Below are 24,171 nucleotides of genomic sequence, written 5' to 3'. Positions count from 1 at the left end.
AATGCCTAAGATTGAGAATCTCAGCTCCATCCCTGGCGTGCAGTGACAAAGGTGGGTCACCCGTCCATGGAACCTGATCGACTGGATGCCTTCAGTTTTGGGTTCCCACAGTACACTACCTATAAACACTGTGCCTCGCAGCCTGGGCGGCCCTGGCTCCATTTTTCCAATAGGGCTGAATAGTAAGTAGCTTCAGTTCCGATCCCGTTTTCAAAACACACCCAACCCGACGGCTCCAGTTTGGCACTACTTCTAGGAACAGCTTGATGGGTTGGCCTTGCTTCCTCGCTTATTTAATTCAAGGGCCGTTCCGTCTGCCGTCCGCACGTGGTTAAATTAGCTTGGTGACATCTGTTGACTTATGGCTCAAGACGACATGACTCGGTTACCAGAAATAAGGGACGACAGTGATTTTGAGACTTGAGGCGGCGTGATTTCTGGTCCATGTTAAAATTATTGTACTAGTTTCGTGATTCTTCGAATAAGGAATATTGCTTCACAATCCCTTGTTGTTGACCCGTTACTTTCCCCTCCGACTTTATCTGTGGTGTTAGCCTAGAAGCTCCCCATGTGTTGCTTTGCTTCGTTTTGTGTACTATTTCTATCGTCCTCGGGCATCGTCAAATTCAGTAAGACGAATCGCTTAAATCAACAACGGAGCCAGACTCCAAGCTCAAAGCACACAACAGAACAACTCATCCCAGTACGTCATGGCCATCATATACAGTCTACTTTCGTGCGTTGTCCCATTACCAATCCCACTCAAAACATACTGCGACCCTCAGGAAGGGATACTAGTCATAAGTCGTACTCATCAAGAATAACAGTCAAAGGCGGTTAATGTTGTGCCCGTCGTGCAAATGCTTTTGTGTCGGAACAGTAATCATGTTGCCGCTAACAATAGGGAATGTTGTCCCGTCGAATACCATACCAAGCAAGAATTAATAAAGGACGCCCTGGAACAATGACAAAATAAGCTTTGATCGCGACGCTAAAAAATGCAACCCAAGAAAAGTGATCGTCGTGGTGATGTACCGCTAGTGTAGGCACACCTCGAGTCTCCACTCCGCACGTCATCTTTTCCATCTTGAACGTTCGACTCGTCCAACAGAGGAACGAAAAGCCATGACGCAAAACAAAACAGTAGAGGCAATAGCCAGAAGACCTTATAGTCCCCAACTACCTCTTCTTTCTCGTACGCCCCAAGCCAGCGGACTGATGGCATCCAGGTCGGGGTGCTGCCTCGCCCACTCATAAATGTACTTTTTGAGCGCCTTCCACCGAGGACACCTATTCTCCTCGGGAGTATCGTCCTTCTCTTCGCTATCGAGCATAATGTGGCCGGTAGCCTTGGCCGTACCGCCGGGAGTGACTCTAGCATCCCCATTGGTCCTCCTGTCATCGCCACCCCAGAGATTCTCCATAATCGCGTAGTCGTCCCGTCCTAGTTCTTCGACGGGAATCCGACTGATCTTGCCAAGTTCCTCGTCGTATTGTCTTGCTAATGCGGGATACCCAAGTGAAAGGTAGTTGTACACTTGTGTGACAAAATGGTCGTCAAACTCTGCGGCAATTTTCTCTTCTAGATCGGCAGCCGCCTTCTCTTTCTTTAGTCTCTCTTCAAGACCTTGCAAAGGAAGCATGTGGAGGCCCTTGCGCTCGTTGTTCTTGGTGCGATGCTCGGGATGTGACCAAGGGGGGATTTGGAGAGATGTGTTCCTCGTAAAACCATCAGACGGGGTTCCTTCTGCGCTCAGCTCGGGTGGTGTCGATTGCCCAAAGGCTTGCGCGAAGGGGTCACGAGGTGAATGTGAAGGATAAGGGGTGCTAAGATACTGTGGTCGCTCAGCCGGGATGATATGCTCGTCCTTATCATGAGCAAAGCAGTATCCACGCCAGAGACCCCGCTGCTCACTGGGGTCCCGGTTCTCATCCTCTTTTGTTGTTTCCTTCTCCAGATCCCATAAATGGTCTGGTTCCAGCTTGGTGTGTTTGGGGGACTGGCACATCCTGAATACCAAGTCCTGGCCGAGCATCGGAGGTGAAGCCTTCACCCGTTGTCGGTGCTGATTCCTCGCACGTTCCAATGACATGTCTCGCTCGGGCTCGGCATACGGCTGGAAGGCATATCCATGGCTTCCAAACGCAGTATCTGGGGGTATCTGAGCTGGGGAGGCATAAGGCATATCTGCAGCCTTCCCCAAAGGCGCCGACGGTATGTATGGCATGAAACTCTCGCCTATTGGGCGACGAGGGGGCGACTCGGGTGGGATGTACGGCATGGCGGATTCACCAATGACAGGTAGAGGTGACTCAGACCGCATCAGTGGCATGTGAGATTCACCAATCGGGCCCCGGTTGGCAGGTGATGGTCGTGATGCCCAGAGAGGGGAACCGGTGAGAGGTGACCTAGGGGCAGAGGTCAGGTTCATCACATCGTTGAGTGGCTCGTCAAAGCTCATATTGTCCAACTCGAGGGTCGAGACTCTTTCTGGCTCAAAATCACGTTTGGCCTCATTTTGCAGCATCTCGGCATGTTCCTGCATCTCTTTGAAGGCCCAACTGATGTCTTCCTCGGACGAGTTCCGACGCGAAAGATAAGTAGCCCATGGACCTCTCGTGAGGGGTCGTCCTCTCGTGGCCATCTCGTCGTCCTCCGAGCCTTCGCGAACGTAAAAGTGTTCAGCGCCACCTATGCGCTCACTACTGTTCGGGAAGGCACTCATGGCCATCTCTTGCATTTTCTGAGCCTGGGCATCCCGGGCCACCAGGTCGAAGAAACCATCGGCAATCTCATCGTCACACGATTCTCGACGGGAATGGCCCTTTTTCCTCTGGGCAGGGGGTGTAGGTGATGCTATCGATGTTCCCTGCCCGAGCCTCCTCTTAGCCTTGGCCTTGGGCGCATAAATGTGGTTCGTGTAGGGAGTAATGTCTGTTTTATCGGTGGGTTTGGTGGCAGGGCCTTCATCGCCAACGCGGCGGGATCTTCGTACGGAGGATTCGACTAGCTGAGGAGCGAACCTTCGTTTCTCGCGGGGTGGCGGTGATGGTGAGCGCGGCGACGGACTAGGTGTAAGTTCGCCATTTGGCATTGCTTTCCGGTAGCGCTCAAAGGTGGTCTCGACGGGTATGGGCGTGAACTTTCGTCTGGGCCGTTCTCGGGAGGTTGCCATTGTGTCGCTTCAGAGATCGGATGAAAAGGAAACAAGACGATACGGCCGAGCTTGTAAGCTCTGCGACGGCTCGTATGTCGCAAGGGGGCACGAACGGTGCGGTTGCGATTTTATGGTTGTGTATTTAACTGGGAGGGCGCCGAAATCGCAGTCTGTTGGTGCAGAGATTTTGAGTCCAACTGCGGAGGTAGCGGGAGGTACGGCGGGCTGCTGCTGGTTGGGGGAGTGTTATCTTTTGTTGGCCCCCTCTCTTTGCGGATGGCGTCGGCAATGGTGGGATTAATGGTGGTTTTGGTAAATTGATATGGGTGTGGTGGGTGCCGCAGCGCGCTGATAGAGGAGCGATGCAACCAATTCCCCCGGTGGTGGCGTGTGCCTGGAGGTTGTGGAGGTGATGGTGATACTTGTTGCTTAGCCGGGGATGGGGTCGGGGGTTTGTGTCCACGGATGAGACAATGAGGAGCGCACGAGGTCGGGAATCGTCAAAGAAGTCAGTCCAGCGTCGATCGGACAGCGGTGCGGCGGCGCTCGAGACAAAGGGCGGCTTTTGTACGTCTGTCCAAAAAAACAAAAACAAAAACAAAAAAAAAAGGAAAAAGGGGTCGGCTGATGATGTGGTCGGATCTCGGGATGTCGTCCAGTTGTATCCCTGGTCACTTTAAGGTCAAGGCTGGAAAATAAATCTGGTAAGGGTTGACGAATGACGAGAAGGCGGTCACTGGATATGTACCTAGAGTGACGGGGGAAAAAAGTAATTATGGCAATGAACATCTGAGCTCTTACGGGATTTTGACGGGGAAGACCAGGTATTGCACCCGGCAGGACCGGGGTTGGTTCTCTGAAGATGGTGATTCACGGGGGAAGAGCAAACGGAAGGGCCCAGTTCGATTTCCAGGGACCAGCGAGTTGTGGGTTTCTGGTGGACTGCCTGGCTGCGTGAGCTGTGGAGAGTCGACTGGCCTGTCGCAAGATCGCTGTTCAGGGTCCGACTCTCGTGCACCGTATTTTTTAGGTGGTCATCATCCGTGGGAGCCGAGATCGCTTCACAGTTCCTCCACTTTGTTGTTCACGTTGTGCGACATTTGTCTGTAGTTCTCATGGAAGGAAAAGAACAGAAGAGAAGAGACGGCAACGACGATGGCCTTGTGAGACTCGAGATAAAGGTCCGCAATACTCTTCACTTATTCGTGTTGTGTAAGGCGCCACCTCATCCTATCTGTGTCGCAACCAAGGCAGTACAGATGGATGTCGGGTACAGTCGTGAATGCTGCAGACAGTCAAATATCGGCAGTCAGCCCAGCGCAATTGGAGGTGGAAATAACGAATACAAAGAACCTACGGGCGCCGCGGGATGGAGTTGGATGGCTGGCGTCCTTCAATGTCTCCCCACAGTACAAAGCGCAAAAGCTGGCTCCAAGCCTACCCCGCGTAACCGGCATAATCAGGCATGGTCAGGCCTGTTCCAGAAGGGCTTTAGGCCAAGGGAAGGCGGTCAATCGGCAGCGGATCTGAGCTCTGTCACAGTGTTTGATGAGAGACACACATGGCGGCTACTTTGACACAGTCAGATTCGCTGCACTCAGTCCGACCTACGTGAATCTTCTCAAGTGAGTGCCTGCCACTCATCCGTCGCCTCCACGCCTCCTGCTGTAGCCAGTGGTGATGCTCCTTCCAGCCGTCTTCTCCTGTGATCACCAAAACGTTATGCAGGGCAACAACGGCACCATGGTTTTTCAGGCGGGGACTGTCGTATCTTTACCGTATTATCCACGCTGACAGAGGGAAACGGCAAGGTTTCCGCTGCATTTGCGTCACATGTGGCTGCAACTTGTGATGGGTTTGTTGTCTTGACTTTGGCCTCACTCTGCAGGTCTCATTCCTGTCCCATCTCCTCGGCTTTTTAGGTCCAACGGGAACGTCGTGATTGACGGAATTTGTGTTTATGGTAGGTAGCGAATTGCATTCCTATTGATGAAGAATCCCGCACACTGGGCAGCAATCAGTGGGATTCCCGTTACCTCTACACTTCCAACTGTCACCGTGGCAGTGCCAGTTCGTAAACATCCCTCACGACGGAACCCAAAGTGGGAACTCGATTACCCTGCATCTCACCGACCCGACCTTACCATCCACATCACCACCCAACCGTAACATCGTGAAGAAGCACGTCAACCTCGAGAAAGGAAAACTTTTCTCTCCTGGACATTCCAGCCTTTCCTTAAAGCATCTTGGCGGCCTACGCTACGGTAGGTACTGGCGGTCTAGACCCTCTTAGCAGCTCGAGCTACCCCAGCAAAGCTTGATAACCCTGATGGCCAGCTCAGGTACCGACAAGGCCGCCTCAAGCGCCAGTTCCAAACGGGCAATGTGTCGTGATACCAGTGGGCACTTTTCCCGTCAAGTGACTCGGGCCATGGTCACATTGATTACGGCATCTGATGAGGTGATGCATTGGATCTTTCGCTTTTCTCAGAGCCCCCTTGCAGCCGCTTTGCTGTAGCCATGGCGATAGCGACTCAGGCGGGCTTCTCATCGTCTTTCAGGAGCTCATACTACTTCGCCTCAGGAAATGGGGAGATTTGTGAAAGTGAAACCTCCGAAGCCTCTTTTCACTTTCCGAGGCAATATGGACGTCTATCACCCACAATCACCTTCCACTATCACCGTCACGCCAAGGCCGTGGTGCTCGCTAATCTCTCGTTTCTGGAAGCCTATTGCAGCCCTATCGGTATCAGACAGCCACGGATTCGCCAACCACTGTCACATCGGGTGGGCCCGTTGGTTGATCAGAACGCCAATCTTTCGCTTTATCAGAAGCACCGTGGGTGGCAAGTCGTAAACAAAAACGGGTGGTAGTGTCCGAAACTCGCCGCTAACCACCGGTCTCAAAAAGTTATTCGCCCGTCATCTTTCACAAGCGTCGAATGACCGTTGAAGGAAGCCGAAAGTCCGGGGAAGGTCTAAGAGCGAGACAAGGGGAGTTTAAGGTATCTCTGGGGAAACACTGGCAAATCTTGGAGAGCGGCTCGTTTGTGCTACGCGGGGCTGGCGAGCTGCAATAAGAGACAATCACAAAAGCAGCTACAGTGTCGTGAATACTGGTAGTGAGCAAGGTCCCCCCAATGTCTGTTGGCCTCGTGGGGTGGGGGGGTTTTGAAAGGTCTCGGGAAAGCAGCCGGGATGCAGCGTCAACCACCAGACCTTTAACAGCCTCGTTTTCTCGCTTCAGATCGGGTCACCATGTGCTGGTGTGCCGGGAAACGCCCACTTTTTCTCACCGTATCTTAATTCCTTGTGTTTTTCTTTTTTAGGTATTCGACATTCATCAACGAACCGATCATTCCCATCACCTCATGACATCCCGCTACTGGGTGCCAAAGCAATGCACCCCCAATCCTTGGCTCTCCCGGGCTCAACTAAGCTTGGAAAATAATCTCCTGGCATCCCACCACCACCACCGGACGGCGACCGGACCAGCACCGGATGTCGGTCGAGTACCAGTGCAATGAACCACAAACACTACCTTCAAAAACTACCTACCGGATGTTGTGGTACGCAGTACGAGTGTCTACCATGCCTGTTGTATCTCGTTACCGACCGGGAAAGGGCTATCGTTGCACCAATTCCTAGACTCAGCGTACCTGTGTTTCATACAAGCCACACGCAGCATGAGATCCTCTCGTGATGTCCCCCACTCCTTCTCATTGGGCGGAAAACTAACCCATGGTTGGAATCAGCACCAATGGAAAGACTAATTGCTTTTAACACGGACCTTTTTTTGAACAGAAATCACCACTTTTTTCGCGAGTGACCGTGTTCTTAGACCTTTCTAGCAGACCGCTTTTCTTTTCTGGTTGTCAGGATAATACATGGTGAGACATGGAGGTAGTCAGGTCGCAAGACGCCGATGACATAGGACAGTATCCTGGTCCGAACCGGTCTCAGGTTCCTCGACACGGAAATAAGACGACAATGCCATGATCGGTACCCGTTTAGTCAGTTCAACCTCAGTTTACATTGGATTGAAGCTATTCTCCCTGGATATTTGCGACCCCATCTACTGGTCAAATCTGATACCATTCAGTTGCGCCGCTGCAGTTTATAAAACACTAAAAGGCACGCCTGATATCCTGTGTTCCACCTTTTGACTCTTGGTCCGTATCAGCTGCCCATCAACAACCATGACGTTTCTCAGCGTTCACCAACACTTGATCAATCGGGTAACGAATTCTTGTTCATTTTCCGTCGTACCGTCATCTCTCTCTCCCTTGGACACAGCACTTCCGCTCACTCACTCACTCGGTACCTCAATATTGTCTTTACTTCCAATCGAACCCTTTTGAAGTGTATACTTTTGTTTTGAGCTCTTTAAACATGACGGACAATTCGACGACCAGGCAAGCAAGCTAGCAAACACCCCCCGGCACTTCCTCAGCACTTCCCCAGATTCTCCCCAGATCTTGGCTCAATGCTAAGCTTTGTGGCTACAGTATGTGGGGTATCAGCATGGTGGATTCAAAGAGAGCGATCATCAATTATGTCAGTGTCGGTGATCCTTCATCCTCGAGCTGCTCAGGACGGAACTCCCCGAGGTGGAGCCTCTAGACTAGGTGTTAGTGTAGAGTCACACACACATTCCAAATCCGATGTGCATCGACCGGGTTGCGGGGTCGTCTGAAGGCAGATCGATGATCCCGAAGATCTGGTGAGTTTGAATGATAGTAAAGGAGGTTCTAGTCCGGGGCAGGGCTAGGCCGGGCTGGGTAAGAGGAGTTGGGCGAGTCTGGGCATTGCAGTCCAGTGATGAACTAAGCAATACTGCCACTTCTTTCGGGCTTTCCCAGGCATCAAATACTAGCATATTCTCGCGGCTTCGTGAAGCCCAAGGGTCACTGAAATGAGTTAGCGGCAAGCGATTCCCTGGAAAGAATCGCTGCCATATACGAGCCGTGAGCCGTGAACCTCAAGCTCCGAGCCCGGACCCCTCAACTTTTCGGTGCAACACTCCGATCTTTACTTCTGCGGCCACATGCAGCGCCTCCGACTTTGATGATCTTCTTCCGACTTCAAGAAGCGAGAGTCTCACGTCAGTTCCTAGGGGGTACGCTGTTCCACTGTTTCAAGTTGATGTCTCGCTAGGAACTTCCGTTACCGAGTACCATGTATAACATCCCGTCGGTGAGCGTCTGTGAGATTTCAAGTCGTTTCCCGACGTCACTGCACACTGGTTAGCGGTTACACGGGACACACCGAACTGTGCAGTGATTGTGAACGACTAATAATGATCCGTTACACGGCAGGTTTCTGGAAGGGGGATACTTGCCAGATTGGATCAGGTAGTCGGACATTTGGAGTTCCCAGGGAGCACTTTCCACTTTCCCATCTGGGTGGGTGGCCAGTTACATGTACCTGAGAATCAGACATTTGGCAGGTACGTCGGAGTCGCGCACCGCAGAGATACTTATACAGTACTTTCCTTCTTTGCGTTTGAGTGCTTCATCCGATATCGCTATCATGACATTCTGCCTCTGCGCCTTCGGGTGCTGGGTTGCGTCGGAAGAACGTAGCTTCATGAGAAGCATAAGTACCTACCTCAGGTTGCTACCATATCTTGACACTCACCTACCTCGCGGAATACTTGTGGCATGGAGGAGGCTCGTGGCCAGAATGTACGAGTCGCACCTCATTATTTCTGCCTTCTCGACGTGCAACAACAACAACAAAATAAAAATAAAAATAAAAAAAGGGGTACGGCAGTCGAGCTTGCTCGGTTTAGAGGTACGTGAACTCCATTGATCCAGGCCTGAGTATTCGAAAATCACTGGACCCAATGTGCGATCTGGGAAGGTAGCACATCTCCCTTACCTAACCCTGTCCCTTTGCGCCTACCTTTTCGCCTTGTACTGTTCTTGACTTCTGACCAAGCTGACGAGATCCACGAGCAGAATTGAAATAGGTTCGACAGACTTCAATAACTCGAGAGCTTCCAAGATAATATGGGCTGGTCGTTAAAGCATCCGAATCAATAAGGCTACCTCTATATCGTAAGTACTGTCGATGCGAGGCTTCTTTTGCTCTAACCACTACGCAGTCCAATGCTTGAGACATGGTACAATCAAGGAGCTTTGCATGATTTGGCGGCGATCGCGCTGATGCCCAAGCCCTTCAGGAAAGAACAATCCGAAGCAGACGACCAACCATGATCACAGCTCGTGACTTCATATGGGTAGAAGCGATCAGACTGGTAAGTGCAGTTGGGTTTAAAGAGCCATGGATGCCTAAGAAACAGCCTAACGCGTTCCTTCTCTTTCTCAGTTCATTGTTCGGAATTTTCCGTGTCCGCCTGGGCAGGAACGACCTACTGCTATGCCGGACCACCTCTTCAGCAACTTGGTAATTTCCATTGTTCTCAGCTCGGAGCTGAAATAACCGAAGTTCCTTTACTTGTGGACGGTTGTGAAGTAGGAGTCTCTTGCGTTACAGGTATCCAACCACTCGACAGCGCCGAACCGTTTACGGTAGAGGTACTCATGCGTTTATGGTGATAAGAAGGATACTCTAGCCACCATGCTAAACAACAAGGCGGTCCAGGTGACTAGGAAATCTTTCTACCGCTTAAGACACATAGAGCATGACCGTGGTCGGTGGGGTGTCCGCGTATACTGGGATGATGATGCTCTATATTGTTCATGGTTGTGATCCTGAATACGTCGGCATTTTCATTCCCGATATGAGCCTCAAGATGTGAACCACATCATTCTGCGTCCACATCTATCGCGGATGAACAAAAAAAGGGTAAACATGAGGATACAATACTTGGGGGTATGGTATGGTAGGGGGTTGAAAAATGGCCCTACACCAGGTCGCCCTCAACCCCCAAATAAGATGAGAAAAAAAAACATCACAACCCGCTGCGAAAGCCTGATTCAGAGAGAGAAGAGAAAAAAAGCCAAAAGAAAATGCAAAAACAATTGGGACCTGGGAGGCTCGAACTCCCGACCTCAGGATTACTCTGATGTTAAACCAGATCATACTGTAGTATGAGACCTGCGCGCTAGCCAACTGCGCCAAGGTCCCTATTGTTGAGGTAGCGCTCGCTAAAAAGCTCTCATAAGGATAGACACAAGCACAAAGGATTGAGTTGTGCTTCAACCGTGACAACAGTAGAAGGAAATTCGATCCGGTCTAGCGCCGACATCCGCATTTCGATTCAAAATCATGTATATATTGAAAGGTTCAGACCTTCATCACTTATAATAGAGCAAGGATTGGGATGAGGGCATTCCCAGTGTTAAAGTGCTCGCTGCGTGCCGCGGATGTCAAAACTACTTACCGCCCGTTGCACTGTTGCGATTACTGTGCCTTATCGTGCAGTTCGTCATCGACCCGCCGAAATTCCCCTGGAGATCGCCGCCCATAACCGCGAATGTTGCCTCTTGATACCTAAATTTCTGTTTCATCTTCCTCTTGTTTTCTATCTTTCGTGCCTCCTCCTTTTGGTGCAACACCCTCGTTTTCTTGGACCCTCCTTGGGCTCTCATCATGAGCTTCAACCCCATGCTCTGCACCCGCCCCCTCCGCGCCGTGCGCACAATCGCCAGCAACCCGATCTCAACCCTCTCCGCACGATCATTATCACACTCCTCCCGCGTATATTCTGCCGCCGATAACTCTTCCAATCCTCTCAAGTCCGAACTCGACGCAAAAAACAACAACACAAATCACGAGCCAACAACCTCCGATCCGAAGCCAACCGATTCCCAAAATGACACCACGACGCCGCCTACGTCTAAAGATGCACCTCCCCCACCCGGCACCGAGGAAGAACAAGGCCCCATGACCCGCCGTCTCGCCCAAGCAACCGAAGACGCCCTCCTAACCGGCGGCCGCGCCGGCCTCCGCGCCATCGAAGAAGCCGGATTTGACGAAAACCTGCGCGACCGACTCCTAGCCAAAGTGGCCTCTGCCAAGTTCGCCTCCGAGCACGCCTCGGCGCTTTCCGAAGCCGGAATCACCTCTTCCGGCCACTCTCGCATCCCCGGGTCTGCAGGGCAAGGCACGCGATCGATTGCTTCCTCACAGGCATGGACGGGCGAAGAGTCAACGGAGGACGCCGTGTTGAGAATGTTGAATGATGCGCACAAGCCGCTAGGAAGGGAGACGAGGGGGAAGCCTAAGATTCCTAGCCCGGTGGTGGATATGCGGATTAAGCGGCAACCGCAGATGAGTGCGGGGAGGAGGGTAGCGAGCGCGAGGGAGAAGGCGCAGGCGTATGTGGACATGGAGTTGCCCAAGGCCGAGTCGATGGGATTGACGGAGGAAGAGCGGGAGGAGTTGCGGCGGGAGTTTAGAGAGCGGTTTACGCCGGTGGCGAGGGCGATGCCGAATACGGTTTCGGGGCTGGCGGCGTTGGCGAATGAACGGATTGAGAACGCGATTGCGAGAGGCCAGTTTAAGAATATACCGAGGGGCAAAGGGGTGGAGAGGGATACGAGGGCTGATAATCCTTTTATTGATACCGTGAGTTTTACTTTTCTTTTCGAGTTCGCTCTTGTTTCCTGTGTGTTGTCTGCACTGCGTACCGCGCCGTGCCGTGACTGACAAGAGATATGAAAAACCCGACAGACCGAATACATAATGAACAAAATGATCAAACGCCAAGAAATCGTCCCCCCTTGGATCGAAAAACAACAAGAGCTCATCAAAACCGCCGAGTCCTTCCGCAAGCGACTCCGCAACGACTGGCTCCGCCATGCCGCCCGGATGATCTCCAGTCGGGGCGGCACCCTAGAAGACCAAATCCGTCGAGCGAGCGAGTACGCCCGCGCCGAAGAGATACACAACCCCCGAAGGCGCAACGTGGATCAGATATCCGTACCGACCAACTCGACAGAAGATCCCGTCATGGTCAAGATCCGGCAGCAGACGCCGGACGTTTCTGCCACTTCTGAGAGTACTAGCCAGGAGCCAGCAGTAGCAGCGACAGCAGCAGCAGCCGTAGAAACACCAACGCCAAAAACCCAAGAACCCGAAATCTCCTTCACCAAACCCTTCCGCGACCCATCCTGGGAAGCAGCCGAGCGCTCCTTCCTTGAACTGTCCATCACCAATCTGAACGCCATCACGCGGTCCTACAACTTGATGGCGCCCGAGCTAGCCAAGAAGCCGTACTTCAACTTGGATCGGGAACTGAACAATTGTTTTGCGGACGTGGCGCCGTTGATTGCGCAGACGATCAAGGAGAGGGCGACGAGGCCGGCGGGAGGGAATATCGCTGATGCTATGGCGTATAAGAAGCCGGATGGGATTTTGGGGAGGTTTACGGGGGAAGGGAAGGGGCAGAGGGTCTATGAGAGGAAGGAGCCGCAGTATGGGTTTAGAGAGTTTTGGAGGGATTTGTGGAGGAAGGACAAGTAGTCGACTAGAGGTACCTACGGGCAGAATGGCAACACAGGTTGGCCACTCTAGTTACAACATGGAAGCACATGCAGACATCAGTCTGAACAACCAAGATGCTGAGGCCTCATGTATGTTGGGGAAAAGGAAGAGATCATGTTCATTCACAAGGCCGTTAGGTGAGGGTATCGGACCAGCCGATGGCGTGCCTCACTGAGTACTATCCGTGCTCTGCGTGCTTTGTGACATGCCAGCCCCAGACTTGACGACGTCACCGCACGCCGCCCTCATCATCGCCTGTGCCATGTCCTTGAACAGCTCCGTTTTGATCTCTGCCGCCAGTTCCTGTCTGAGCTCAGCCTTCAATTCCTCCTTGATCTCCTGCCGCATCTCGTCCATTAAGCCCTCTCGCATATCGGCCCACAACTGCGACTGCTGCTCTTCCGTCTTCTCCATCACAAGCTCCCGCGTCTCGCCAAACACTTTGTCCTCCAACTCCCATCGCACATCATCCATGTCATTGCCGATTTTATCATTCACATGTTCGATAATATTCTCGATTTCCTCCGTATCGCAACGGCATGGAGTGTGATCACACCGAGAGTCGGCCACCATCTTCTCGAGGTGTGCAACGCGACTTTGCAGATCGGCATGGCGCTTGGCTAGTTGAGCGAAGGCAGTGAGGATGCGCTTGTCGGTGGTGGTTGAGGGAGACAGGGATTCACTGGTTCGCCGACGTTTGCGGTCTAAGAGGCAGCGTGTTAGTAACCAAATGAGATAATGATGTGAGTGAGCGCAGAGAACATACCAGACGGAGTTATCACTTGCGCCGGACTCTGGAGAGAGTCATCCTTGGTATATGCCGGCGCTACTTCTTCTATCGTTTCATGCACGACTTGCTTTGCCGCAGTATTTGCCAAGGTTGCGTCGGGTCCGGCAGCAGTTGCACCCATGTCGAGAATTACGGCGCCCAAACCTTTATGCAAGACTTGGAGATTCGACCGATTGGAATCCGTTTTTGGTCGATCGCCAAGATAGGTGGATGAAAAGACAGTCGGAAGCAAAGACAATTGATCCCGAACCTCCGGCACATGGCAGAACATGTCCAGGTAGATGTTGAGTTCCTGGACTGTAGCAAGGGATTTCAGAGCTTCGAACAGGTCTCGAGATCGTGGTTTTGGTTCCAAAGGGCGATCTTTGGGGACCGCCAAGCTAGGTGGTTGCGTCATGAGGAAGCGTAAACCCATGAACTTATTGGGCGCGTTGTCCATGCCAGGTGTAGGAGGACGTGTCCTCGGATCAAATTCGATGGACCGAATGTTCTCGGGATACATAATCAGACGAAAAACCAGACAGTTGGGCGTGCTGACCTTTAGGTACACGGGAGCATGAAGAACAAAAAGAGCTCGTTGTTCCGAAGTATCGACGTGAAAGTCCAGTGATAATTGAGATGTATGTTGGATGACATGTGCTGCGTCCTCCCATGTTACCACACCTCCACGATTCAACATGTTGATGTTGCAGTGTCTTTCATCGTCGCTGGAGTCGAACACAACCGAGGTGTTGTCGTCATCGCGGTTGAAGAGACTGTCGCTTATTTTGTCACGAGGCGTGTCCTCGCCGTTCAAACCACTCGCCTCCCTTGGACTGTTAGCCGTAAACGTAGATATGATGGTCTTGGTGCTGGTGTAGTGCCGGTGTACGTAGTGTTGGTGCTGTGTTGGTGATGATCTAGGCGCGCGATGAACATGACAAAAGGGAAGGGACAAAGCTGCCGCTCACCCGTGACGACGCAACTGTCCATCAGTTCCCCCAGACGGAGATGGAGGAGTGCTACGGCAGTAGCATCTACATCCACGGCCTATCGAGGAAGCTCCAGTCCTTTCAGCAAGCAGCTAGCCTACTGAGTAGGAGTTGGCAAGTTTTTATAGCTTCTCGACCCGGGTTACACATACTTTCAGAAGCATCGCACGGCTGAAACGAGCAGCAGAGATGAGGAAAGCCCCGCCGCTCACCTGTGACGACGCAACTGTCCATCAGTTCCCCCAGACGGAGGTGGAAGAGTGCTACGGCAGCAGCATCTACATCCACGGCCTATCGAAGAAGCCCCAGTCCTTTCAGCAAGCAGCTAGCCCACTGAGTAGGAGTTGGCAAGTTTTTACGGCTTCTCGACCCGGGTTACACATACTTTCAGAAGTATCGCACAGCTGAGACGGACGGCCATGTGCCCCGCCGGACACACAACGCCAGGGCTGGGTTTAAAGGGAAAGCCCCGTCGCTCTCGGTTGACAATGTGATTGTTGATCGATTCACACCATCGGACGCAAGACAGCAGAGGAAGCTACGCCAGCAGCATTCTCTACCCGCGGCCTATCGAGAGAGCCACAGTCCTCTCCACAGGAGTTGACCTGTGGTTGGATCTAAGGCTTCTCGACTCGTGGTACACCAACCCCCATACATCATCAATAAGAAACGCTCCGGCCATGCATCCTGCCAGATACATGACCTCGGGACTGGGGCCTTGGTGGTGATCATCCTGCCGCTCTTGCGTGACATTGAACTGTCGGAGGCTTCCCAACACCCGGAGGTAGACAGAGAGCGCTATGGTCGGCTAACTCTCTATCCACGACCTATCGAGAACCCCAGTCCTTCCAGCAGGTGGCTAGCCTGTGGGTAGGAGTTGGCAAGTTTTTACGGTTCTCGACGCGTGGGACGCATCCTTCCAGCTATTGCCAGGAGAAACGGGACGGCCGTGTGCCCAAGAACACACAGCACCAGGAGTGGAAGGGGAGACGGCAGGGGAGACGGCAGGGGAGAGGGAAGGGAAGTGGTGGAAGGATAAGGAAGGCGAGGCGAGAGGGGGGGTTGGGTCATGAAAGAGAGAGAATGACCTGGCGTCGGTGATGATGGTCCCGCCGCTCTGGCTAGCCGACACGGCTTACTGCGAGATTCCCACGATGCGATAGCCCGTCAAGCACCCCCGTCCTTCCAACAGGCGTACGTGATGGGTAGGAGTTGATGGACTTGATATGACTCTCGAATCGCGGGACGCTCACTTCAGTGTGTCGACGAGGAAAAACGGACCGGCTATACATCCACGTAAGCGTGGACTCACGGCACCGGTACTATCAGGCACTGACCCTGGGAAGGAGAATGGTTGTATTGGACTCGGTTCATCGTCGTCGCGATTGTTAGCTCCGCCGTCGGGCTGGTGTGAGGGAGGAGGAGTACCAAAAAGAGAATAGAAGGAAGAAGAAGGAGAGGAAGAAGAGGGAGGTGAAGTGTGGGTCACCGAGTCCGCCATGGGAAAGGGGAGGAGGAGGAGGAGGGCCGGGATGAAAGGTCGATGGAAAAGATGGAAAAAGGTGGGTGGGTGGGATTGATGACGGAAGCAGCCAAATTGAGGGAGGAGACCTGGAGAACCCAACTCATTTTGCCCAAGGGGAAACCCAGCCCTTTTGTATGCGGGTGCCCGTGCGCTGCTCGGTTTGACCTTGGGCTGTGATTGGCTTACTGCGGAGGCCCACTTATCGGCTCACCCACGAAAGGCGTGTGCGGTCACTAACAATTTCCCGCATTGATCTCTGCATTCTACGTTAGAGAATGAACGCTCAAGCTTCAGTGGGTCAAAGCCACTTGGCCTGCAGCGATACGTCTGCAGTGTGCTTGCTGAAGGCTCCAGGCAACCAACTCCCCATCAACAAATCAACCTCATTGCTGGACAATCAAAAACACCAAAGTCAACAATCATGATCACGCAAATACCGAGACGCTTCGATGATACGGCCGATTTGGTACCGCTTTTCTGCAAACGCCGTAATGGTTGAATTATCTTGACGCTTCCAAGAGTCACATGATTAGTCACAGGCTGTCCCATCAGCCACAGGGAATCACCACCCACAGACCTCACTAGCCACTCACTTCAGTTGCTTTCCCTCCAGGATATGTCAGGGTTAGGGTCATTAGTGTACGATGGCTCCATCGCCAACAGGACGATGTCATTCCAGTCATCACTCACGCACAACACTTTTGAACTAAAATTGAAGGCCGAATTGTAGATACCCAAGAATACCATTGTGGTTGCCATGTATGTTGGCGGCCGACGCAGATACAATTATTCCTTCACCGAGAGGTCTGCCGGTCTGGAGATGGGTGAACAACACCGACCTCAAAGCAGCGCTGGACATACTGGGCATGAACAGAGGGAACAGCAAGCCAGAGAGAAGAAAGCATCGTGTGCTGGCGGTACTATGATGCATTCCAGGCCTCCAAAGCGACAATCTGCCAGTCTATATAATCACTGTCACGGGCGATCTGGTCTGCCTGCCACACGCAGCAGCCGCCCCGGCGGCCTGATTGTCAAATATGGCAGAATAGCTACCGGCTAATTGCAACCTCTCCCCAAACCAACCGAGAGCGAACAACAGCATCCACGGTTTATTAATGAATGGCGACTTCAGGGACGGGCCATCGTTGTTATGTCTCACAGAGGTGGATTCCCACGGTTTCCGCCCTGGCACCAAAGTGTCTTAAGCAGGCCCCTAAATAGTGGTCTGCCAAGCATAACCTGAAGAAGCAGATAAACGGGCAACGACAAAAAAAAATTAAGAAGACAGAGCATTGAAGCCATCAAGCAACCAACGAATCACCTCACTGCCGAAACAAAGAAGAATATCCAGGCCGTCATACATGACCGCCGAGACCTCGCTAGACATTCACGCCCATCTGCTTCCAAAAGGGAGAAAAGCACGTTAAACCTATTATGGACAAAGGCGTTGATCTTTCCTAGCGACTGCTACCAGACACCCCAAACCCCCGCACTCTCCAACTCCTCCTCGAGATGGCCTCGTGGTCCAGCCATCCGTTCCGTCGACACATCCACCACCAACCCGCCAATCTGGTCTCGGACAGCTTGGCGAACCTTGGCTTTGACCTTTTCGCCGCGGGGAACCATCACCAAAATACATTTGCCGAACCTTCTCCAAAATGCTTCATTCATGCGGTTGGATGAAAAGGAAATGGAGGGTGTCATGTTGGTTAACGCCACCGCCCGACTTAGGGAAAACACCTCATGTACCGGTTATTTTCAAGCGGAGGAGGGGGAAGGAAACTACGAGACGACGTAACCGTAAGTGACGGCGAAGAGACGGGCGGCAGAAAGAATGTCACAATGCAGAGCTGAGCTTGCATACCGCATGCTGTATACCCAATATCGCGACTGCCAGATGACATCCAGAAAATGTACGCATCTAGCATGAAGCCGCTAAGACGTGAACGGACAGACAAGTTGACAACAAGGTGTGGCAGAAGGGGGACCCAAGAGCAGAAAAGCTTGTGTCGATGATATATAAGCTAAAAGCAACGCTGCGAAAAGGGTCCTTGCAAATCCTAACTCTTTTGCCTTTTATTAACTGGAGACAATCTGAATATCCCATTCCTACCGCTACCTACAGTTGCAACAAGCTTTTCGGCTAGCGGGTTGGCAACGGGAGATACCGCGAACCGGAGCAAATGTCCGTTGTCTTATTTGGGTTTTCTCCGATTGTTCATAAGGGGTAGACCCGCCGCCAGCTATCCACCTACCTGTGTTTGTCCTGCCCCGTCTTTGACTTTGTCTTATACACCCTCGAAGATCAATCGACATCACCTTTGAGCCGTCAGGGTTCAACTATCACAGTTCAGGTCAACCTCATCACATAGCGACATCAAAATGGGGGACCTAGAGAAGGAAGTCGGTACGTCAACTATTCACACCACTCTATCCATGATCATCACCAACTCCTACTCACCATTTCACACTGCCAATGTCATTATTCAACCTCACTAACACATACCAGCTCTCCATCACGAGCAAACACCCAAAGACGCCGCCTCCTCCTCCAGTACCTCCCTCCCCGAGCTCTCCTGGACCGATGCCGAAGAGACGGCCATCCGGCGCAAGATTGACTGGCACTGCGTCCCCATTGTCACCCTCCTGTACATGCTCTGCTTCCTCGACCGAGTCAACATCGGCAACGCGCGCATCCAAGGCCTCGCCACCGACCTGCATCTCGAAGGGACGCAGTTCAACTGGGCCCTCTCCATCTTCTACATTATCTATCTCCTATTCGAAGTGCCGAGCAATGTCCTCCTCAAAGCGCTCGGCCCCCGGTTCTACCTGCCCCTGTTGGTCTGCGGGTTCGGATTGGTATCTCTATGCACGGCCTTTGTCACGAATTTCGGCGGGTTGATGGGCGCCCGAGCGGTACTCGGCGTCTTTGAAGGCGGCGCGATGCCCGGCATGGCGTTTTTCCTGAGCACTTTCTACAAGCGGGAGGAGTTGCTGTTCCGCATCGGGATCTACGTCTCCGCGGCCTCCATCGCCGGCGCGTTCGGTGGACTGTTGGCCACGGGCCTCTCGAGGATTCCGGAGTGGGGAGTGGCGGGCCACACGATCCACACGTGGAAGAACATTTTCTTCTTTGAGGGGCTCATCACAATTCTTATCGGCCTCGCGGCGCCGGTCTGGATGCCTACCGACCCGCGGACGGCGTGGTTTCTGAACGAAAGGGAGAAGAGCATCGCGGCGGAACGGTTAGTCAGGGAACACCGTACGGATCCTGCCCAAAAGGTTGAGTGGCGCCATGTCAAGTTGGCGGTGATGAACGTGCATAACTACACGTGCGGGATCGGGTTCTTTCTGATTAATATCACGGTCCAGGGACTGTCGGTGTTCTTGCCGACCATCTTGAAGGATCTGGGATGGCAGAATACCAAGGCCCAGTTGTATAGCGTGCCGCCATATGTGTGCGCTTGCTTGGTCGCCATAGCGGTGGCGTATGGGAGCGATAAGAGTCGGCAGAGAGGTATCTGGCTGGCGGCGTTTTCGGTGCTGGCGTTGATCGGGTTCGCGATTCTGAGGTGGGTCAGTCAGCCGAATGTGAGGTATATGGCTGTCTTCTTTGTGACGGTTGGTGCGTTCCCAGGAGGGCCGGGGTTCTTGAGTTGGGCTATCAATAGTAAGTGGTTCTTTGGTACCTATGATTGATGTTATGGTGATGGATCGAAAACTAATGACAAGTTAGATTCGGCTGGACCAGCTGTTCGTGCGGTCACCAGCGGTTACGTCGTGACGCTGGGAACTATTGGCGGTATCGTTGCTACGTGAGTTTTCTCTCTACGCTTTCCCCTTTTCCTAGGTCATGGAACTAACTCAGATATGCCTTCCATAGCTGGACCTACGTCCCAAGCGATGCCCCCAAATACCATACTGGTCATACCATCAACCTCGGCGGACAGATTGGCGTCGTATGTCTGTCCATCTTTGGCATCCTCTACTGTGCATGGGAGAACCGCGCCAGGGCAGCAGGCAAGAGAGATCACAGGCTGGAAGGTCTGACGGAGGAGGAACAGGAACACTTGGGGAACAGACATCCGAGGTTCCATTTGTGGACTTAAGGTTCCGCCACTCTCCTTTGCCTGGGCTGGGTTTCGCTTGTGTATGGCTTCAACATGTCAATCTTATATATCTTCCTCTTCGTGCTAATGATTATCTGAACATGCCCCTTTATCCTCATTATCTAGGTATGTACGCGCCCGGTGCAGAACTCTTGCCGTACACATACACCTCCACCAAAACAGCCATTAACACGGGTTCTTGAAGCAGAAACTAGAGCACCATGGTGATAATACAATTCGCTTCATGTTCGGTTGGCTCAAATGGGAGAGCGTTGTAGGTCGTGTACATTCGACTCGACGTCGATAAAAATCAATAAACAAAGACGACTCCATCTCGACCTGATCTCGATTGCTCCCTGTCGACAGATGGGACGAATGCCCCTGGGCGATCTTTGCGGGGACCCCGGATTTCACTGTTAGTGCTGACTCCGCTAAAGCACGTGCTGTGGGGTTCGGCTTTCGAGGGGTCCAGTCTGGGGGAGTTCCAAGTTTCAACCGAAGGCGTGTCGGGAGGATCCATTGTGAACTTTGGCCTTTTACAGCTGACATCTTCACCAGCTGTCTAAGATAGAGGTAAGTATGAGGAGCCCAGCATCTCCAGTGATTGGATCCAAGTGGTCCCATTGAAGTTCCTCGGTATCTTCTTAACCTGTTTTCACTTTACACCAACTGGTCCCCCATCCAGGAAGATGTTACCCAGTCAGACAACTGCCGTCCAAGCCGTCCCAACCCGTGCGGAGAAAGCGCACCTTTGGCAAAGAGCCAAAATCGACATTTCGTTTCGTCCAGCCAATCGAACATTGTCCTACTAGTGTACACACACATAACATGGAACATGGTCCTTGGGAAGGAAGATCGGCACGATGGTGCGGCTGGCACAGTCGCTCACAGTATCTAGCTCGCAAGCTCGCCGGCAGTCTCTCCACCGAACAGACAACAGACAACTAGAGGTAGGTATCAGAGAAACTGTGTGAACTGAACAACACCCTTTGACCAAATCACCATGCATCACTAGCGCCGGCAAGTTCTTCCTCCTCCATCCATCATCTTCAGCGAACCATGACCCGAACACCCAGACTGTCCAACTTCGGCAGCGGCACAACGAAATCGTGAACATGCTTCACATCGCTCTCGTCCGTCTCGAACAGCTCCATTCTCGGCCCATCAGGCCGAAAAAGCATCGCCAGCACCAAACTGATCTCCGCCATGGAGAGACTACATGGGGTACACAAGCAAGTCAGCGAAGGACACCTCTCAACCTCTCAATGCCACCACCACAACTCTCACCAAACGGGCACCACTTACTTTTGACCAAGACAACTCCTCGACCCTCTAGTAAAGGGCACATAGCTCCTCTGCATCACCCTCGTGTCCCCACCCAGCCATCGCTCCGGGACGAACTGGTCGGGATCTTGATACACCTCCGGGTTGCTATGCATCAAGTAGGCGCTCATGCCCACCGGAGTCCCAGGCGGGATCGTGTACTCCTTGTACTGGATGGCCACATCGGGCGAGACGCGCGGCAGACGTCTCATGAAGCCATAACTGAGTCTGTATTTTTCTCCCCCCTTGTCCGTCAGTTCGCTGTTTGCTACCATGTGGCACACACACACACACACATACACACACACGAGTTTACGCGGGACAGAAAACCTACCGCAAAGCTTCCTTGATGACTGCCTGCAAATACGGCAACTTCTCCAGCTCAGTCCAAGTGGGAACGACTTCTGGCCACGCAGCCATGACATCTCGCAGCTCGTCCTCGAGACGGATCTTGATGTCTGGGCGGGAGAGGATGTAGTAGGATACGAAGCTGAGGGTTCGCCCGGTGCTGATGGTTCCGCCGAGAAAGATGAGCTTGGCTTCTCTGACTAGCCGCTCTTTTGTCTTGTCGGCAGGTGAAAGGTTATTACTCTGCGCCAGCGCGCGGAAGAGCGTGGTATGCTCCGAGCTGGTGGTGTCCTTGAACAGGTGCTGTTTGGTTACAGCTTTGTGGATTTGGGTTCTTGTTCGCTCATCGTATTTGTTGGCTATGCGTCCTTGAGGGAAAAGCCAGAGCAGCAAGCGCTGTGGGACGTATCCTAATGAGCTGTAGAATAATGGTTTAGCCTTGGAGGCCCATGACGGCCAAGCGTGCAGCCAACTCACCTCAACGCCTTTGGAAACTTGGTCAAGATGGGCGCGTTTCTGATCAACCCAAGCATTCCATCATACCACTCGGGTCCAAAATCTGGCTGATCAAGAAACCCATCGCCAGGTTCAAGGTCGTCAGTACATATCCTCTCAATGCAGTCCGCTGAGAAGGCCGAGAAAGCGCGATCTAGCCGCACAGCTTTCCCTTGGCCCTTGTATTCACGGATACGGGACTCTAGAAACACGGCCTTTTCTGCAAGCATGGGCCAGTATCGAGTGTTGATGGCCATGCGGGAAAAGAAGGGATCAAAGGGCTTTCGTCGCTGGCGATGTAAATCATGGTCGATTGTCATGAAGTGGTTGACTGGGACAAAGTCAGCATTGGATGGACCCTTCCTCTCTCTCAAATATCTGAGCTGCACCAAGAATCTCACCATCAGTGTCATCGGTACACCCCTGGAACAACGGCCAGAAGTTGGTCCGTCGCTTGCTACTTCCCACATAAAGCTCGTTGTAGTATTCCGGGTCATGGATCGACAATTCGTGAGGGTTGATGCGCACTATCGGTCCTAAGTCCATCCACAACCAGTAGTTAGTGCTGACTCTTTGTATATCGCGGTTTGAAAACGCTTCTTCCTTACCAAACTCCTTATGCATCTTTTCTATTTCAAAGAGGTACTTCCCACCGTACCAGAAATTGTAATAGAACTCATACCAAGTGGTGACAGCAGCCATCTTCCTCCCCGGAAACCTGGCCAGGGGGTGAAAGTATAATCGGTACACTGCGAGGCCGATGACGTACAGCAGCCATGTCGTAATGACTACCAAAGCCGCTGTTCTGGGACATGAACTGAGAGTAGCAGCACGGGAGCTGGCCCAGTTGAGGACTGCCATCGTGGTTGGGGGGAATGCAGCGTGTTTGTTCGTGTGACGTCCTTGTTCCCTTCGTTCCCGTTCCAAATTCAGGGAAAGGTTCAAGGAGGGTCCTAGGAAGCAGCGAGTCCTCTTTCTACCTTATAGCAACCCAGAAATCTCACCATACCAAAAGCCATGGCGCAAGTTCAACCAATCCTATGTGGGATGGAGTTCTATCGCCGGCATTTTCCAAGATTCCCAAGTACATAGTGGGGTCTGGAAAAGACCGACACTCTGGGACATGACAACCGCCCTGACGAAACACTATCGATTTCGTGCGTGGCTGACATGGTGTTGGGACCTGTTGATCTAGGCTTCAACGGCCAGGAGAGGGCTAGTCAGTGTGCGGCTGAAGCCCGTGCCGTCGGGATGACAGTGGGGGTTGGGTGTGTACGGGATGGATCTGTAACGGTCCTTCAGTCTCTCTGTCTGACATGTGAATGAATGGCTTGAGTGAAGCGCTAAAACATCATTCCGATATCTGTTTTCAGCTCGGACTTAACGTCACTAGCGTGGAAAAAGGATGCTACTCCTGGTCCAGTTATTCTTGGAAGGTTTTTTGGACGGATGTTCTAGATTCCCGATAGCGATTCTTAGCTCGAAGCCTCAAACAGACTATCGATATCCGGCATCATAGCTTGAGAGATTGCAGGGGTAGTGTTAGGTAGAGAGACAATGGAGAAAGATGCCTTGAGGTTTGCCTGCCGCCTTATTGCAGTGGTAGAGCGTGGTGTTGAGAGGCATTGGGGGCCATGGGGGGACATTTGAATGGCTGGCTACCTGAAGGCGAGATGCTTCTTTCAACGCCTTTCGATTGCAGCAATAGTATAAGGTTTCACAACGGCAAGCTGCATACAGTCCGACAGCACTTATATTCCATTCTAACCGTCCAACATATGTAAGAAGCGGCGATAGCGGGCGTGCTCAGACGGCCCGGTCGTACAACTGAAATTTTATTATGCCCGACATCCTTCGGAGATAAATTCAAATCACACATGAAAGCCTGGTTCGAGGATTGGGAGTGAAGATACCTACCTAGGTTTTGCTTTTGTAAGGCATCAAGATAAACATCCGCATGAGCCACGTTGAATAAGCGCCGCTCTGCCGCATCGAG

The 24,171-nt window shown here is 52.4% G+C and overlaps 7 protein-coding genes across 7 annotated transcripts; 3 read left to right on the top strand and 4 right to left on the bottom strand.

Annotated features, from left to right (window-relative positions):
- Window positions 1-802: 802 nt before the first annotated feature.
- NEUTE1DRAFT_83267 (uncharacterized protein) lies at window positions 803-3,176 on the bottom strand (the record flags this gene model as incomplete). Its single annotated transcript, XM_009853535.1, has 1 exon — window positions 803-3,176. The coding sequence occupies one exon, from the start codon at window positions 3,174-3,176 to the stop codon at window positions 1,167-1,169; it is 2,010 nt and encodes a 669-aa protein (XP_009851837.1).
- A 1,097-nt stretch (window positions 3,177-4,273) lies between these two features.
- On the top strand, window positions 4,274-6,015 carry NEUTE1DRAFT_101493 (uncharacterized protein; the record flags this gene model as incomplete). The annotated part of the gene is made up of 3 exons (XM_009853534.1): window positions 4,274-4,626; window positions 5,262-5,426; window positions 5,754-6,015. 3 exons carry the CDS (start codon window positions 4,274-4,276, stop codon window positions 6,013-6,015), a joined length of 780 nt encoding a protein of 259 aa, XP_009851836.1.
- A 4,718-nt stretch (window positions 6,016-10,733) lies between these two features.
- Window positions 10,734-12,593, top strand: NEUTE1DRAFT_122796 (uncharacterized protein; the record flags this gene model as incomplete). Its single annotated transcript, XM_009853533.1, has 2 exons — window positions 10,734-11,696; window positions 11,802-12,593. The coding sequence occupies 2 exons, from the start codon at window positions 10,734-10,736 to the stop codon at window positions 12,591-12,593; spliced, it is 1,755 nt and encodes a 584-aa protein (XP_009851835.1).
- A 12-nt stretch (window positions 12,594-12,605) lies between these two features.
- NEUTE1DRAFT_117240 (uncharacterized protein) lies at window positions 12,606-15,981 on the bottom strand (the record flags this gene model as incomplete). Its single annotated transcript, XM_009853532.1, has 3 exons — window positions 12,606-13,318; window positions 13,381-15,659; window positions 15,713-15,981. The coding sequence occupies 2 exons, from the start codon at window positions 14,081-14,083 to the stop codon at window positions 12,783-12,785; spliced, it is 1,239 nt and encodes a 412-aa protein (XP_009851834.1).
- Window positions 15,982-16,000: 19 nt separating this feature from the next.
- On the bottom strand, window positions 16,001-17,604 carry NEUTE1DRAFT_101490 (uncharacterized protein; the record flags this gene model as incomplete). The annotated part of the gene is made up of 4 exons (XM_009853531.1): window positions 16,001-16,085; window positions 16,635-16,760; window positions 17,060-17,085; window positions 17,386-17,604. The coding sequence occupies 4 exons, from the start codon at window positions 17,602-17,604 to the stop codon at window positions 16,001-16,003; spliced, it is 456 nt and encodes a 151-aa protein (XP_009851833.1).
- A 614-nt stretch (window positions 17,605-18,218) lies between these two features.
- On the top strand, window positions 18,219-20,110 carry NEUTE1DRAFT_146946 (uncharacterized protein; the record flags this gene model as incomplete). The annotated part of the gene is made up of 4 exons (XM_009853530.1): window positions 18,219-18,307; window positions 18,410-19,570; window positions 19,637-19,715; window positions 19,784-20,110. 4 exons carry the CDS (start codon window positions 18,283-18,285, stop codon window positions 20,007-20,009), a joined length of 1,491 nt encoding a protein of 496 aa, XP_009851832.1.
- A 948-nt stretch (window positions 20,111-21,058) lies between these two features.
- On the bottom strand, window positions 21,059-23,036 carry NEUTE1DRAFT_43964 (uncharacterized protein; the record flags this gene model as incomplete). The annotated part of the gene is made up of 6 exons (XM_009853268.1): window positions 21,059-21,224; window positions 21,315-21,560; window positions 21,667-22,098; window positions 22,158-22,506; window positions 22,577-22,711; window positions 22,784-23,036. 6 exons carry the CDS (start codon window positions 23,034-23,036, stop codon window positions 21,059-21,061), a joined length of 1,581 nt encoding a protein of 526 aa, XP_009851570.1.
- Window positions 23,037-24,171: the final 1,135 nt, after the last annotated feature.

This window comes from Neurospora tetrasperma (assembly GCF_000213175.1).
Source record: "Neurospora tetrasperma FGSC 2508 unplaced genomic scaffold NEUTE1scaffold_4, whole genome shotgun sequence".
NCBI lineage: Eukaryota > Fungi > Ascomycota > Sordariomycetes > Sordariales > Sordariaceae > Neurospora > Neurospora tetrasperma.
Note: the sequence above shows the minus strand (reverse complement) of the source record. Positions and strands in the feature narration are given on the sequence as shown.